Here is a 17,834-nt window from a genome sequence, read left to right as displayed (position 1 = left end):
ACACTTTTCTGGTGCTGAGTCCTCTTGCTCAATTGTCTTCTCAAAACAGTTTCCGCCGCCGTTCTTTCACAAGAGCCGGAGCCCAAACCAAGACCTACTACACATCCATGATATTCACAGGATTTCATGTGTGCTTTTGAACTTGACACATTAGTAGTTTCTGCTAGCTTTTTGAAATAATACTCTCACATTCCGGGCGGTTCAGTTCAGCCTTCCCAAAGTATGAGTAACCACACAAGGACCACCCTAATATTTCTTGTACTTTGATATTATCATACCTGTATTTTTAGAATAAAGAGAAATATGAAAAAAAAAAAATTGGGCAGAGAACCTGAATAGACATTTCTCCAAAGAGGACATACAGATGGCCAACAGACATATGAACAGATACTCAATGTCACTAATCATCAGGGAAATACAAATTAAAACAACGAGAAATGCGAAGAGGACACTCTCAAGACGTGGTGTGAGTCCACTGTTTGCCAGTCTCTTTGCCCAATGCCCTACACCATCCTCTCCCCACACCAGCTGTCATGTGGAGTTGGCTGGAAACCCTTTAATGCAACCTCTCAGCTGCTGCAGGTAGGTGTGAGAACTGGTCCAAGCACTTTGGGAAACTGTTTGGCTGTATCTACTCAAGATAAACACTTGTACCCCCTGATCTGGTAACTACACTCCTCACAATATATACAATAGAAGTGACTGCATGTGAAGAAGAATGATCAGAGTAGCCCTATTTGTTATAGTTCCAAACTGGACACTAAACAAATATCTATGACCACTGGCCAGAAAAGAGTATGCATGATTCCACTGATATATCACGTTCAAAAGAGTTTTTATGGGTGTTTAGAGGTCAATAATATTGTAATAACTACATATGCTGTCAGGAGAGTAATAGACTTATTGGGTTGATCATTTTGTAATTGTATGTCTAATCATTATGTTATATACCTGAAACTAATATAATATTGTACATCAACTGTAATTGAAATTTTTTTAATTATTTAAAAAATAAAAATAAATAACCTTGCACCACCCCCAAAATATATTTCTAATCTTTTTTGGGTTTCCTCCTTGACAGATGGGTTGTTACAACTATGTCGTTTAATTTCCAAATATTTAGGAATTTTCCAGATATTTTTCTGTTCCTGGTTTTTACATTAATTCTATTATAATTAGAGAACATACTTTGTATGATTTTAATTACTTTAAAATTTGCTAACATTTGTTTTATTGCCCAGAATATATTCTATTTTGGTGAATGTTCTATGTGTTCTTAGAAAAAGAAAACGTATACTTTTATGTTAGGTGAAGTATTCCATAAATGTCAATTAGGTCAAATCATTTATAGTTATTCAGCTCTTCTATGTCCTTACTGATTTTCTACTAGGTCTATTGATTTTGAGAAAGGAGTGTTGAAGTCCCCAAGTCTAATTGTGGATTTGAAAATCAAGCATTTTAAGAAGACAGATCAGCTTACCATTCTGAATTTGAGCCACTTTTTTAGAGATCTCTCCAATGATCTGTGAAAAAAATAAAAAGTAATAAATTTTTATGACTTTAGAATATGTCTAAAAGCACTAGAAAAATATAATTCAAAATTAGTTATTAAACATAGAAAATGAAAACAAAAAACATAGAATTCTGGTATAACAGCCATTTAAACAATAAGAAACAATCAGAGACTTGTTATTTCTACTAATATCAGATTCACCCAAAATTTACCTGTCGTCTCCACTTCTCAGCTTTGGGCAACTCAGTACATTCCGAGGCAAGGAAGGGTCTTCGTTCCTAAGGAGAAGCAAAATATACACATTGCCACCATGCTATATGAAATTACAAGTTTCATGCAAACATTGAACTGATTCAGGCCTGAAGTCTAAAATGTCTAATGGTCTAAAAAAGCCTCAAAACTCACTCAACAATATCTCCTTAGGAAACAACTATATAGGCAAAAACATTCACTGTATTGTATCTAGTACAGTGAACCACTGGAAAAAACTTAGAAGTCCACCAATAGGGAGATGGCTAAGTAAACTAATTATATCCATTTCATGGCATATTTATAGTACTACCTTAAGAAATGATGGCTGTTATTTGGAACAAACATCCATATATATGTGTTTTTATAATTTAAAAAAACAAAAATACCCAAAAATTTGTACATTTTATCTTTAACCTGGCTGAGTCTGCCTGACTCCTGAGTTGAGATCATTTACTGATTTCAACTTAGAGCTGATCCCCACAGCACTTCAATTTCCTCTTGTTCAATATTAGACAGAGATGGGATAATATGGGAACCCAATTATCACGTTACAAAGAATATGGAAGAACAAGCAGCCAGATTATCACACTGCCCCAGCTATAGAAAGATACACCTGGAATTCAAATGTGTAGATGCAAAAGTGTATCAGCAAGTATAGACAAGAAATAGGAAGATGTGGAGTTTGAAGTTTGCTCAGCAAGGAGTTCTAACACATTTGTTCTTGATATTTTACAATTCATGAGGAAGATTTACACCAACCTTCATTTTTCCCTCTTCCAGTTGAGCTTGGCGAAATCTTGCTAAGGCCGTCCTACCAGAAAAAGAGAAGACTTCATTAGATCTTGCTCACAGATTTCTTATCACCCAAGTTCCTGGATGCGGTAAATCTGCTCATGATCATATTTAATGTCATTCCTGTGTGTGTGTGTGTGTGTGTGTGTTTTCATAGAGTAGTTCATAGCTTTCTATGTTCCGAAGAGTAAGGCTTATAAGGCCATTTGTGTTCCTGAAGACCCAATGATCTATTTTACTTACACTACGTGTAAGCACTGTAGGAAACTCAACTAATCAGACCACTGAGGTAAGCAACACAACCAGATGTTAAAAGACTAATATTGGGGGTGGGGGGTGGGTGATGAGGGTAAAGGGGATCAAATATATGGTGATGGAAGAAGAACTGACTCTGGGTGGTGAACACACAATGGGATTTATAGACGATGTAATACAGAATTGTACACCTGAAATCTATGTAAATTTACTAACAATTGTCACCCCAATAAAATTAATTAAAAAAAAAAAAGACTAATATTATGGGGTGACCTAGCTGTCACTCCAACATTCCCTGCACCATCCTCAGGTGAAAAAGTGTTCATCCAGTAAAACTCTGGGAGCTGTCAAAAAACACTAATGGGGAACACAAATGAGAAAATATGGGAATGCTATTTTAACACATGTAGAGAAAGGGACATATATCAAAAGGCTCATATACCAAAAGGACCAAACACAAAAAGAGATCCATGGCAGTACTAAGTTATATAAAATTTACAGACAAAATCGAGTTGATACTTACATGGCCTTTTCTGCATTTCGGGCCTAAAAGGAGACAGATGGGAAGAAAAATGTCCATGTTTAAAATACCTTTTTTTCCATTTACTTTTTAGAGAAAAGTTTCACAAGGACATAGTCACAAGCAGAATGTTTGAACTAGCATATTAACACAGTAACAACAACAACAAAATTAAAAGATGTCCAAGTCCTGTGACTTCACTTATGCTGCTCCCTCAAACTAAAATCTTTACTCCTCCACTGTCCCCACTCTATTGGATCTGGTTAATTCCTATTCATCCTTCAAAATTTACCTGTATCATCCCATCCCAGAAAGTTCTTCTGTGACTCCCTTCTTTCCACGTAGAATGCTACCCTTTGTCTGGGTTTATACCCAACACGGCACTTTCCACCCAGAATCACAATTTGTCTGTTCCCTGGCAATGGAATTTGAGGAAGAAAGGACGGCTTTAACTGAATTTTATGTAAGTACTGTCACACTAGTGTCAAGTCAACTATCCCTGAAACACAGTGTCAGGCAGGTAACGTTTTCTGGTATAAGTAGAAAGAGAACTTGCTGAGCCACAATCTGAATTTTACTCCTGATTCTTCCACTTACCATCCCTGAGAAGTAGGCTCAATTTTCCAAATTTACAATAGAGATCACACCTCTTATCTCATAGAGATGTCATGATGATTTAATAAGAATAAGATAAATACATGAAGACATCAAGTATGTAGTTTATAGATGCTCAGCCAAATTGAGCTCAATTTAAATCTTTCTAACTCTCCTTTTCAATGGACAGAAACAAACTTGGGAAATGTCTGGTGGATAAATTAACACAGTATCTACCAAGGAATAAAACAAAGAGGCTCTCCCAGGGGAAGCCATCACCTTGAAGGCTGAGGCTGTGTCCTAGCTATTTGATTAAAACCTACAGATACTAAATATTTAATTCAGTGTTTCTCCATGCTTAAAATATCTTGCTAGGTGCTAGGAATTCAGCCATGGTTTTTTCCATGGAACTCATAGGAACTTCCCCCAAAACAATGAATCCAGGATAAGTGATCAGTGATAAAGACATGTACCCAGAGTGATGGAAGCGCACAAATATGAATGTGTGATGGTAACAGTTATACAAAATACCCAACAACTTCTATAGCCAGAAATACCCAGGCCCACGGATCCTTCTGTGCTAGAGAATGGAGAGAAGGGATTCCTTATGCTTGAAAGAGTTCAGAAATGAAGAGCCTCAAGGCTGACCAGGGCAGTATGAAACAGTAAATTTGGGGCATATCCTCCTACAGAAAGGGCTGCTTCTAGCCCACCGGTTTCTCTTGTTCTTAGGTAATTGTGCTTGTTGATCTACAATAGCTTCCATTATAACTTTATATTGGAATTATTCTATAACCTTACTACCGCGTAAGTCCTTCTTGTGGGGGCTTCACTTAATGAAAATATTATAGTAACCAACATATATGAGCATCTACTTTGTACCAGCACTATGTGCATTCTCATATATTCCCGTTGTAAGCGCTTCTTGAACAAATTAAGACGCCTACAAACCACGCCAGACCACAGAGATCACACCCTCATGCAATAACACTATGACATTCATTCATTCGTTACTGAACACCTACAACGTCCCAGGTACAATGTTAGACATTAAGGAAGCAATGGCGAAAAGACTCTACCCTCGTGAAATTTATATCTTGTGGGGCAGACCGAGAACAGATATAAGTCAAATAATCCAGAAACATATAGTCACAGCCGTTGTTTATCTCCCGTGTGAGACTTGGGGGCAAACAATCCAACCCACGGCAGGCACCGAGACTCGGAGCCGGTCCTTGTGCCTCTCTGTTCCTTAGTTTCCCCTAAGCGCGAAAGCGCTTCATCGAGGTTTAATCCAGTCGGGAGATGGTAATGCGCGCGGCTCCAGATTCCAGTTTCCTCCTCCAACTTCTGACAGCGAGGCAGAAAGAGAATCCCCAAGTCACAGCCAAGGAGCCTGAAGCCTGCAGTGATGCCCGGCGGAGCCCCTACCACGAGGGCCCCGGATGGGACTGGGGGCCCTCACAGTCCGCCCGCTCGCCTCCTCCCTCAGTCGCCCACCGAACTCACCATGGTGCAAGTGAGGGCGCCGCCCGCGGGCCGCGGAGCTACAGCTCAGGGAGCTTCCCGACCTCAGGGAAGGCAAACCCCGAGGGGAACTGAAGGTTCTAACCGATCGCACCGCCGATTTTTTTTTTCCCGGGGAAGGTAAAATAGGAAGGACCGGAAATGAGGGACCGGAAATGATCCTGAGAATTGGCCAGGGGAGGGGAAGGAAACGCAGGCGCGCTCCTGTAGGCGGTCTTCCTTTGGCGTCTGGACGTCTCACCACAGCGCTCGGCGGAAGGCTGGGGGTGTTGGCAAAATTGCACTTGCGCAGTGGAACTGACAGGCCTGTCTCCGACTCAGCCCTGGGCAGCTGGTTGACTCTCGCGATAACAACTGAGAAATTTCTCGCGTTAGCTACTGGTCCTACTGGAGCAGGCGACGCTGACTGGGGGCGTGGTTGCTGCTCTAAGTACGTAAGCCACTGGCCCCCTTTTGGGTTTTTCTGTGAGCGCAGGCATGCCCTTTCGGAAGTTACTCGTCCTCATCCCTCTGAATGGACTGAATTCTCACAAACACTAGAGCCGCTGGACAGGATCATTACCCCGCCTGCTTGGACGAGGCAGCTTCAGAAGTGAAAGCTGCAGTCTCCAGCTAGCGAGCGCTGAAACGCCTTTTTGGGCAGATCACAGCGAGAGTCTTTGTTCTCCAGGAGTTGGAGCTGGCCGGGCTTCGGGAATTCCTTCACGGTTCCTTGTCATTTTCTTGGGGGCCTGTGTTTTTTCTGAGATTTTCTTTTCCTGGAATCGCGGAGCCTATCAGAGCTGGACCAGTGCTCGAGGTCACCCTCTTGTAAAATAAGAAATTTAAGGTCCAGGAAAGAAAAGACCACTTACTTGGAGGTGAGGAGGACGTTGGTTACAGAGGTGATATGTGAGTCACTGGCCAGAGAGATGCAACCAATCATTGTGTGATGGGAACATTGCTGGGATCAGAAGAGCCTTAGACAAGGACCAGGAAAACGGGTGAGGCCACAGATAGTAGGAATGGTTCTGATGGCTACTCCCACATGGTGTCAGCAATAGCGTGAGCTGTGGTGTGGAATTCAGGTGAGGGCCGGTAGCAAATTCAGTTACAGCAGCTCTCCATTCTCAAACATGGTGCTTCAGCCACGGCGAGTTCCTCTACCAGAGGACCTAACATGGAGGGCATTCTAGCTGCCGCCAAGAGTCACAAGCCAGTGGGGGAGGGAGAGCAGCTGACATGTGGTTCGGATCAGACAATTACTTAGATAGAGACACCAGGATCTCATGCCTGAACCATGACAAGGACAAGTTTTCTCCTTAAAATTTTTATGTGGGCATATGGCCATCCCACTAGCCTCCCGTCTTCTCACCCTCTGGCAGCTAGGTATGCGTTTGTGATTAATGGCTAATGGGATTGAATGAAAGGAATGTGTGCCACTTCTGTGGTGCCATGAAAAGTATGAACATGTCTTACCCTTGCCTTTTTCCCTTCTCTGCTGACTGGGAGGTTACTATGAAGACAGCCACCTTGAATTCAGAAATGGAAGTATTGAGGATGCCAGAGTCTCCTTGGAGCTCTGGAACACCTAGTTCTAAAGTCAAAAATAAATGTAGTCTTGTTTAAGCTGCTGCATCTGGGGGTCTTTTATTAGAGTTGCTTAACCTTTACCTTAAATAATATCTGGTCCCAAACAAGCAGTCATTCCTCACTCAAATGATATTTCTCACACTATTATATTTATCCATTAAATCCCTGACTCTAGGATGCTGATATCACTTACAACAGGATTCAAGAGGCACTACCTATGTTGATTGTCCTTCCAGCATCCAGTCCCCCTATCCACTCACCTGAATTCCATCTGGGAACCTTCTGATTCTGGGAAAAGGAACTGCATGCCCAGCTTTAAGAGTGGATAAAGAGAGCTAGGTTAAGCTGTCCCATCTCCCTACACATATTGATTGGTGGGCTTAAGTCCCAAGCTAACCCAGTCAGAGTGAGTCTAAGGACTTGCTTGCAATGATGGACATAATACATCCTGCTGGATGTCAGAACAGATGTAATTTTAGAAGCTGCTGTCAGACACTTTTGGATTCCAAGGGAAGATGAGACAATCCTTAGTATTTGGTGACATCATTGAATTGCTGAATGACAGGATGAATGTGAACAGAGAAAGAAAGGACATTTAGCCGACTGGCAAGATAAATGGTAAAATCAGGATGTTCTTGGTTTCAAGTACAGTAAGTCTTACTCTTACTAGTTTCAACACTAAAGGGAATTTATTGGTTCATGTAACTGAAGATTGAGTAGTGGGCTTGAGGCAAGGCCTCATTTAGCATACTGCTCTTTTTGCCTACAGTACCCTTTCTCCATCCTACCACCTAACTAATCTTCCTGTTTATGCCTACTTATCATTTGAGACAGTTTAGGTAGCCTGGATTCATAACCAGATTCTACCACTTATTGGTTCTGTGGCCTTAGATGAATGACTTACTCAACCTCTCTTTAATTTTTACTCTGCTGTGAAATTGGCATAATAGTATTTACCTTTCCATTCTTTTTTCCTCATCCAGGAAATTGGGACATTTACCTTAAAAAGCTGTTGTTTTAAAGGAGACACTACATATAAAGTGCTCAAAAAGATCTATATACAGTTCTTAGTAATTATTTTAAAAACAAAAATCCCCACGCTCTACAGTCAGATCTATTATGTGGCCTTATCTAACTCCCATGTACAATCAGCTGGGCCAGGCTCAAGGGATTGCAGCATTTTGTAAAAGCTATAATAGCCTTTAAATCACCAGATTTAAGATTTACAGGCCTTCTTACTGGAATACTACCTTGGTCGTTTTTGTGTTTTTTTAATTTTATTATATATATATATATATATATATATATTTAATTTTATTGTGGAACAATGTATTTCTCCAGGGCCCATCAGCTCCTTCAATCTAGTTGTGGAGGGCGCAGCTCGGCTCCAAGTCCAGTCACCACCTTCAATCCTCAGTTGCAGGGGGCACAGCCCACCATCCCAGACAGGAATTCAACCAGCAATCTTATTAAGAGTTTGCGCTCTAACCAACTGAGCCATCAGGCTGCCCATCAGCTCATTGTCTTCAATCCAGTTGTGGAGGATGCAGCTCATTGGGCCATGTGGGAATTGAACTGGGAACCCTGCTGTTCAGAGCTTGCGCTCCAACCAACTGAGCCATCCGGCCACCCCCAAATACTGCTTTGGTTTTTATCTCCACCTCCACACCCACCCGACATAGATCTGGCATATAAGATTTGATGGCTGAATGAGTAAAGGAGCAGAGACAGTAGCCCTGCATTGCCTTCTTTTTGTGCTATCAGCCTCAACTTATATTGTTTCCTAGCCACCTGTAAGTTTGAACAGCATTTTTATAGTATTAAGACTCTCTGGGGCCGTCCCAGTGGCTCAGGTGGTTGGAGCTCCTAACACCTAGGTTGCCTGTTCGATTCCCACATGGGCCAGTGAGCTGCACCCTCTACAGCTAAGATTGTGAACAACAGCTCTCCCTGGACCTGGGCTGCTGTGAGCAGCCAGAGGTTGGTGTGGGCTGCCGTGGGCTACTGTGTGCTGCCAGGAGCTGCCAGTGGCCAGCGTGAGTGGCCGGCAGCCAGCAAGAGCTGCCGTGAGCACTGGCGACCGACTGCCTCAGCCTGGGGGGAGTGCAAGGCTCATAATACCAGCATGAGCCAGGGAGCTGTGTCCTACACAAGTAGACTGAGAAACAACAGTTTGAACCCAAGTGGGGGGCAGGAGCGGGGAGGCAGAAAAAGGGGAAAGAAAAAAAGACTCTGTACTCATATCCCAATATCAATCACATATCTTATCTAAACACAATACCTTATCTATCCACAATTCTGATCTGTCATTAGATCACATCATTAATCCATAAGAGAGCAGTTGTAAACTTCTGGTCGTGAGGTTTGAATTTGGCCTACAGGGCTGCTTTGACATACATCATGTCTAAAAAGCAAAACAAAACAAACAAACAGAAAACTCCAGAAAATCTCACGTAAAAATCTTACATCCTAATATGGGGAACACTGAACCCACACACCTGCACAGTAACTGTCAACACAGGTGAAAAATACTAGTGTTAGATCAGTTCATGTTATAAGCAGAGTAGAATAATGTAATACACTTAATTGGGTGGAAAACAACTAATATTAAAAAGATATTTTCCAGCTCTGTCTGCCCCAATAAGCAGAGGCAGTACTTTTGCCTAACAACACTCATATATATGTCCCCTACCACCCATCTAAGGGCCTCAAATACTGTTCACTAAATGAACAAGGATTCATTGGAGGGCAGGTTTGGCAGACAAAATGGGCCCCCAAAGATGTCCACATCCCAAATCCTGAAACCTGTGAATACGTGACCTTACATGGCAAAAGGGATTTTGCAGGTGTAATTCAAGATACTGTGATGGGAAGGTTATCATGGACTACGTGATGGCCCCAATGTAATCACAAGGATCCTTATAAGAAGGATGTCAAGAGTCAGAGTCAGAGAAGATGTGACTAGGGAAGCAGAGGTTGGAGTGATGCAGCCATGAGCCAAGGAATGTGGACAGCTCTAGAAGCTGGAAAAGGCAAAGAAAGGATTTTCCCCTAAAGCTTCAAGAAGGAAAGAAGCCCTGTTTTTGTTTTTGTTTTCATTTTAGACACATAAGACCCATTTCAAACTTCTGACCTCCAGAACTTTAATAAATTTGTATTAAGTCACTAAGTTTGTGGTAATTTGTTACAGCAGCAATATGAAACTAATACAGATTTTTGGTACCTGGGAGTGGAGTGCTGCTGTGAAAATACGTAAAAATGTAGAAGTCGTTTTGGAATTGGGCAATGGACAGAGGCTAGAATAACTGTGAGTATGATGATAGGAAAAAACCTAGAATACTTTGTACAGATTAGCAGAAATATAGATGTTAACAACTCAGCTGAGGGGTTCAGAAAGAAGAGCATGATAGAGAAAATCTATACTCTCAGAACATACATAATTATAAATAGACTGTTAATAGAAATATGGACACTAAAAGCACTGCTGGTGAGGGCTCAGAAGGAATTGAGAAATGTTTTTGGAATTTGAAGAATGGGAATCCTTATATAGTAGAAACTAAGCTGAATTGTGTTCTAGTTATGTGGAAAGCAAAACTTACATATAACAAACTGGGATATTTAGCTGACAGTATTTTCTTGTTTCTTTTTGATTCTTCTAATAAAATGCAAAAAGAGATAAATCTAGGGAAGAATTGTTAAAAAGGAACCTGGACTTGGTAATTTATACAATTCTCAGCCTATCCACACTGCAAAAGATACTGAAATTAGGAGATTCACTCAAGGGAAGTGTGCTCTAGAGAAAAAGCATGTGGGGGTAGAGCAATCTTTTTCTAGTGCCTCAGACAAATTAAAAGATCAAAATATTAATCCACACAAGATCAGAATATTCATCCACACAGATGGTTTTTCGAAGAGATGAGGTGTGTGACTATGGATCCCCATCAACCAACTCAGCAGAAGCCAGGAATGAAGATGGCATTACCCAGGAAAGATCTGTAGAGGAACCTCTTGTCTAATGGTATGAAATCCCGTGACATACACAGGAGACCCACAAGGTTGAGAATTTTACACCAGCATAAACACTGCAAAGCAACAAAGGACAAAATAAAAGGCTGTTGAACTCCCAAAATTCTACATGCAGGATATAGGCTGATAAAACTACTCAACTATGAACAAGTGCTACTCTTCATGAAAAAGAATGGAGAACTCCTAAGGAGGCAGCCCAAGCCCAGAGATACTCTCAGGCCTTAAAACCTAATACTGTTTGCCCAGCTGGATTTTTAAGTTGGTTGAGACCAGTGACCCGTTTTTCCCTTCCATTTTCTCCCATTTTGAAGGGCAGTGTGTCCTATGCCCATCCTACCATTGAATTTTGGGAACAGATAACAGAAAAACAAGTCATAAAACTACAGATTGAGAGGAACTTTTTCCCAATGTCATACTTAGATCTTAGCCATACCTGATTTAGACAATGAGATTTTGGGTTTTGGAGCTGATGAGATTTTACTTTGATGGGTGGTAATGGGTTGACACTTTTGAAGTTGGGTGAGGTGAATGTATTTTACACATGAGATGGCTGTGAATCTTTTGGGTCCAGAGGCCAGACGAGGTAGAAAAAAATGATACCCTCCCAAAGATGTATATGTGCTAATCCCTCAAACCTATGAATGTTACCTTACATGGCAAAAGGACTTTGTAGATTCAATCAAATTACAGCATCAGTAGGAAACTAGTACGGGTGTCTTGGGGCAAGAAACAAAATCAGAATGGTGATCTTGGAGCACTCTGTTCTTAGCAGAAAATAAGGATGTGACAATATGAGCATAAAATAATAAAAAGTAATTTGTAAAAGACTATATGAGTTCATAATTTTGCTAAATTAAAAGTGTAAACAAATAGTTGTAAAGGTATGAATATGAAGGAGTTCTTCTGTCCAACACTTCTAATTATATAGATGTGTGCCTGTTTTACCTCTGAAGTGAAACAAACAAACAAACAACAAAAAAAACCACATCCAAATCAGCCAAACAATCCAGAATATTTATAAACCATACAAAGATCAAAGATGCCTGATCAACACCTGTGGCCTGATATCAAAGTTTAAATTGTAAACAAATTTGGAATCAAATCTAAACGTCCAAGAAAAAATGATTTTCAAAATGTTGCTCAAGTATGCATTAAACAAAGTTTAAAATAGACTGCTCCCTCCCATGCACCAAAGTGTTAGAGAATCTCTCCTGAATTAAGTGGCACCAAGTAGTTGTTGTAGTCCCTGGAGGGACATGGGCTCTTCTTCAATTCCATACAGTACCACCTCCTCCATTTTCCAGTTGATCAGTTTTGCTCATATCACCGTCTGCTGTCTTCCAAAGGCTCTGGAGTTAGAGGCCACACATAAAAGTTTTTCCTGAACTGGTTCAACCAGGCCTATTTCAGACTTGCCAAATATACAGAGATATTCCTTCCAGGTGGCACACAAACAATCTGGTGGCACTGTAAGAAGTTTGAATAAAAATAGCTACCATTTAATATTCTACTAAGTTCTAGGCCATTTATCAACAATGTTTCATGTAATCCATAATGATCCTACAAGATAAAGTGTTTTGATTGTTTTTTTTTTTCATTTAACAGGTGAGAACACTGGAGCTTAAAGCTATTTGCTCAGTTCCAATTCTAAGCCAATAACTTGGTTTGGAGCTGAGATTCCAATGAGGTCTTACACCACAGCCCATATTGTTTGCATGATGCTACAGAGCCTTAAAGCTGAGCAAGGCCCTGATGCTAAAACCAGAAGGGTTTTTGAGGTTCCAGTACAATATCAATAGACCTTGGGGGAAAAAACGAAAAATTACTTTCAGAAGTTACACAACGTAATTCTAGGCATCTTCTACCCTGGGCTTGCCTTTTTAAGGATTTAGGGTCCTTTCACTAATTGTTCTCTGTGACCGAAATATATTTGTGTAGATCTAGATATTTATCATCCACAGCTGCTAAAACCATTTGGTGCAAGTTTGATGGGGGACTTTATAATGCATGGAAAAGTATGAAATCACTTAAACCTACTGATCAAGCTTAGTATCACCAAAAGTAAGGCAGTCTGACATTATGTACATCCTGATATGCAACAGGAAAGTATACAGCACCCCATATAAGGTATCTTGCTTTAAAAAAAGAAAAAAAGGATGAAAATACAATCAAGCTTTTAGATCTACCACTTTACAGAAACTGGGGGATAAAATCATGTGAAACAATACTACAACGATGCAGTCAGCCAAATATAGGTAGTTGGGAATTCAGTATTTTTTTCCAATAAAGAAAGGGAACTGTTACAGATTTAAGAGACATTATCAAATGCAATGTATACAGAGCATTTGGATTCTGAGTGAAGTAAACCGATTAAAATATTCTTGCATCAATTGAAGAAAACTAAACACAAGGCTGAGTTTTTCATGCTACTACATAATTATTAATCTTGTCAAACATTAATATTGTGGTTGTTCTAAAAACATTTTTGGGTAACATTATATGATGGCTAAGATTTGCTTTAAAATACGAAAAAGAATGGTATGGGAGATCACAAAATTGATGGTTATTTAAGTTGGGTAATAGATACAATGAAATTCATTGTACCATTATTGCCTGTATTTCTATAAGATTTTCCATAATAAAAAAATGTTTTAAAAGTTAAAATGACGTCAAATGGAAAAATCATGTTTCCTCCATACATCATCACTGATCATTTTGCAAATATTCCAATTCCAAGGCATTTTTTGGTTGACCATCTGATTCAGAAACCTTGTTAATGAAGCAATTTTGTAAAAACGTCAGTAGCAACTTGGCAACTAGGATAATTGTGATATAATTCTGAAAACTGGCATGAAAACCACTAGAGTGAGTAGTCTCTTCCAACCACAACAGAGAATCAGCAAAAGTTTCAAAGTTAGTGCCAAGTTCTAGCTTCTGCTCTCAGGTGTACTATTTAATAGATTGGTGCGTTTTTTGTAATTATTAACCTTTTAAACCGCAATTACTTTTGCACCAACCTAATACAAACGAGAAAAACAAAAATCTTGCCTCTGAATTTATGTCTTCAAAAAAAGGGTCTGTGACAACAAGCTCTGACCTCTGCCATATCTGTTCAGGTTCGCTATGTGAAAACTATCACCCAAAATATTGGTGGACAAACAAATGGTCACAGCTTGGAGATAAGTGTCACGTCATCTGTCAGACCCTATCATTTACACAAATATAGTTTCTGACTTTTCCAAATTAGAAATACCACCTGGATTAAATGCCCATCCCTCTAAGAGGGTTTATGCCTAACTCAGCCAGAAATCTTTTCCTGACCTCAAACCATTCACCCAGGTCTAATCAATGCTTGATTAAAGGTTCCTAAAGGCTCCAGCGATCATTTAAGGCTGTCAGCCAAGCATCAAGTACTCAGAAACATCCTTAGTTATTGTGCCTAATGCATGAATCTCTTGTGGCTTGATCCACAAAGTATAAATGTAGACAGAATGGAGTCCCTCATTCTCCATTTGGGTAACGGCCTCCTGTTCTACCCTACATGCATCCACTTTAAATGGAGGCCTCTTAAAGGGAAAGTTAACTGCAACTAAGAATATTAAACCAAAACTAAGGGAAGAGGATTGTTACCCTGTGAAGTCAAGCCATGATGTGGGACTATTAGAAGGGCAGGTAGCCATGCATGCTTCCATCTCAAAGGAGTGGAAGAATTCTTCCTGAGAAGTCACTGAATTAATTACCTCTTTATCATGCGGGGTCTCTGCTCCCACTCCCTGCACAAAGCCAAAAAGGAACACCCACGGAGCCATAGATAGGGGAGTCATACCACTATAGTCTCTGTGGTGGCTGGGTTGGAGACACAGAAAGCAGAACCCACACGGTCCGCAATCTGCCATCCACTTCTCTGCCAACCAACCATGGGGACAGTTCTCTACCAACCAACCGTGGGGACAGAGCCCCAGAGAGCAGTTTCCAGGCTCTCAGCCTTACATAGAAAGGTGCTGGCTCAGGTAGTAGATGGTCATCAGGTGTGACTAGTTGGCCATCGGCTGTTACCGGTTAGCCATTAGCCACTGATATAACTGCCGTGGCTAAGCTAGCAAGGTGGTGTAGTGGTGTGGCATAGTGGAGTGTGAATTATGGATTGCAGAGAGGCAGATTGCAGCTAGCAAGTGAGGTTGGTTGGCAGAGACAAGTGGATGGCGGGTTGCGGATCATGTGGCTCCTGCTTCCTGTGTCTCCAACCCAGCTGCCACAGAGACTATAGTGGTATGACTCCCTTATCTATGGCTCCGTGGGTGTTCCTTTTTGACCTCACCATGTCCTGCGTTCTTACGTGGAAAGTGGGACCAGAGGCCCCGCATGACACCCTGTATGACACCTGCGTTCTTATGTGGGGAGCGGGACTAGAGACCCTACCTGACACCCCGCATGACACTAACCAACCAACATAGCCACAGCACTTATATCAGTAGCAAATGGCTAACTGGTAACAGCTGATGGCCAACTAGTCACAGCTGATGGCCATCTACTACCCAAGCCAGCACCTTTCCATGTGAGGCTGAGAGCCTGGAAACTGCTCTCTGGGACTCTGTCCCCACACTCTTTGTCTGCCACCAAATTATTTTTGCCTAAGCTTGATCACTTAGCAATGTTCTGTGAGGGAGACAAGAATAGTCAGCTTCTAGGCCCTGGTTAGTGGGTTATACTGCAAAATGCATTTTAATGAAAAATGCCCTGCTAAAAACTGAGAACAATAGCAGGAAGAAAACTGACTGGGAAGTACGAGGTTGGACAATTATGTTCGCGAACTCATCTTAGAAAAAATGCTACATACTTCGTTGCTGAATATCACTAGTCACCTTCGAAGTACTCCCCTTGGGAACCTGTGCACGGATGCCAGTGCCTAGTCCACCCTTCAAAGCAATTTTGTAACTCTTTCTATAATGGCCATCACAGCTGTCGTTGTATTCCCGTTGATGTCCTGAATGTCATCAAAATGTCTTTCGCTATTTCCTTTTTCTTTGGGTAAAGAAAGAAGTCATTGGGGGCCAGATCAGATGAACAGGGAGTGTGTTCCAACACAGTTATTTGTTTAACGGCTAAAAACTCCCTCACAGACAGTGCCCTGTGAGCTGGTGCGTTGTCGTGACGCAAGAGCCACGAATTGTTGGGTTAAAGTTCAGGTCATCTAACTTTTTCACGCAGCCTTTTCAGCACTTCCAAATAGTAAACTTGATTAACTGTTTGTCCAGTTGGTGCAAATTCATAATGAATAATCCCTCTGATACCAAAAAAGATTAATAACATTGTTGCAACAAGTTCACGAACTTAATAGTCACACCTCAGATCAGGATTGTTCAGTAGATTGCCCTGGTTTTCCCAGGCCCATTTAGGTAAGTATATTTTTTTACAAGTGAGAGGAGAAACAAGTGTAAAAAATTCTTTTTATTTTTAAGAAACCACTACTACCATCCTTACTATCAGGTATGTATCAGCTATCTTAGAAAACAGGTTTAATACCATAGCTTGCTATCAAAACATTTACTAAAAGATTACAAATGGCAGTTAAATTCTTTGTCAATGTTTGTAGTGGGGCTGAAAATGTATACATGTGAAGCAGTTATATTTAATGAATGCTCTTTCAATTCTAAGGGAAGCAAAAGATAATTATATGTAAACGACTGTAACTACGTGTATAAACTGTGGACTGAGTTGTCAAATTCCAACTGCACCACTAAGGCTTATGACCTTTGAAAACTAGTAGTTTTCAATCCAGTGGCACCCTAGAATCAACGGGAACCACAAAATACTGATGCTCAGGACCCACCCTGACAAATGCAAGCCAAATGTCTGCATCACTAATTCTAGCAAAGAGGTTACTAATATTTACTCCATAGACTGTTAGGATTTATGCTTTTAAACTGCTTAAGCAGTTACATGCTTTACATAGCAAGCACTTAAGGGTCACTACAGTAGTCCCTAATACTTTAGGTTACAATGAGCAAATGGAATGCCTAATGCTTACCTAGGTCCACTGCAACACAACGTGCTCAAAATCTTTTAGAGAACCTATGATTCCCACCAGTTTTAATATCAAAGGTTTATTGTAGAATGTCACAACAAACACTAATACTATATTATTAAGGCAAACACATAAAAAACACGGAGCAAGAAACAAACAGTAAAAGACAATGTGCTTGTTTGTGCTCGCTTCGGCAGCACATATACTAAAAAGACAATGTGCTCTAAAAACTATTCACACCCCCAAAATATCAAGGTTTTACTTCTGTCACTTTAAGCGGACAAGGTTACAAATATACCTATACCACATGGCATAATCTAAATGTTGTCTGGAAGTCAACCACCCCAAAGCCCTATTCATTGATTCAAGGCAAATGCACGTTTTGCACATTGCATGTGATTGTAATGCTGCAATGGACTCCTGAAAATTCAAAACAACGTGCACAGGTGCCTCAGATGTAACCTATGTGTCCCTAAATTAATCCCATCTTTGTAACCTTTCATTGAAATAGAGCATATTGATTCTTTGGGGAGGAATGGAATCCTTAACTACTGTAGGGAAAGAGGTGGCTCTTTTCAGTTATTTTTCAAGTGTCAATGCACAGACCAGTCAAACATTTTAAAAAATTGCTTTGCTAGATAAAACAAAAAGATGCAGGCTTTGTGGTATGTCACACCTAAAAGATATTTAATGGTGTAGCTTTGCTATGCGTATCAAAGTTAGATGGAATTCAGGAGCATTTGATATCTTGCTCCCCAGTA

The 17,834-nt window shown here is 40.6% G+C and overlaps 1 protein-coding gene across 2 annotated transcripts in view; it reads right to left on the bottom strand.

Moving 5' to 3' along the window:
- The window catches only part of ISY1 (ISY1 splicing factor homolog), a 39,489-nt gene extending 33,710 nt beyond the window's left edge, over positions 1-5,779 (bottom strand). The window contains exons 1-5 of one of the 2 annotated variants that reach the window (XM_081078800.1): positions 5,433-5,779; positions 3,336-3,358; positions 2,525-2,576; positions 1,726-1,791; positions 1,481-1,523 (exon numbers count right to left, since the gene is read on the bottom strand). In XM_081078800.1, the coding sequence (XP_080934926.1) occupies positions 1,481-1,523; positions 1,726-1,791; positions 2,525-2,576; positions 3,336-3,358; positions 5,433-5,435 (187 nt within the window). In that variant the 5' untranslated portion in view covers positions 5,436-5,779. The remainder of the gene's footprint in view (positions 1-1,480; positions 1,524-1,725; positions 1,792-2,524; positions 2,577-3,335; positions 3,359-5,432) is intronic. The other variant, XM_081078801.1, reaches the window with a different exon arrangement.
- Positions 5,780-17,834: the final 12,055 nt, after the last annotated feature.

Source organism: Rhinolophus hipposideros (assembly GCF_964194185.1).
Source record: "Rhinolophus hipposideros genome assembly, chromosome: 17".
Taxonomy (NCBI): domain Eukaryota; kingdom Metazoa; phylum Chordata; class Mammalia; order Chiroptera; family Rhinolophidae; genus Rhinolophus; species Rhinolophus hipposideros.
The sequence above is the reverse complement of the archived record's forward strand: the minus strand, read 5'-3'. Positions and strand labels throughout refer to the sequence as shown.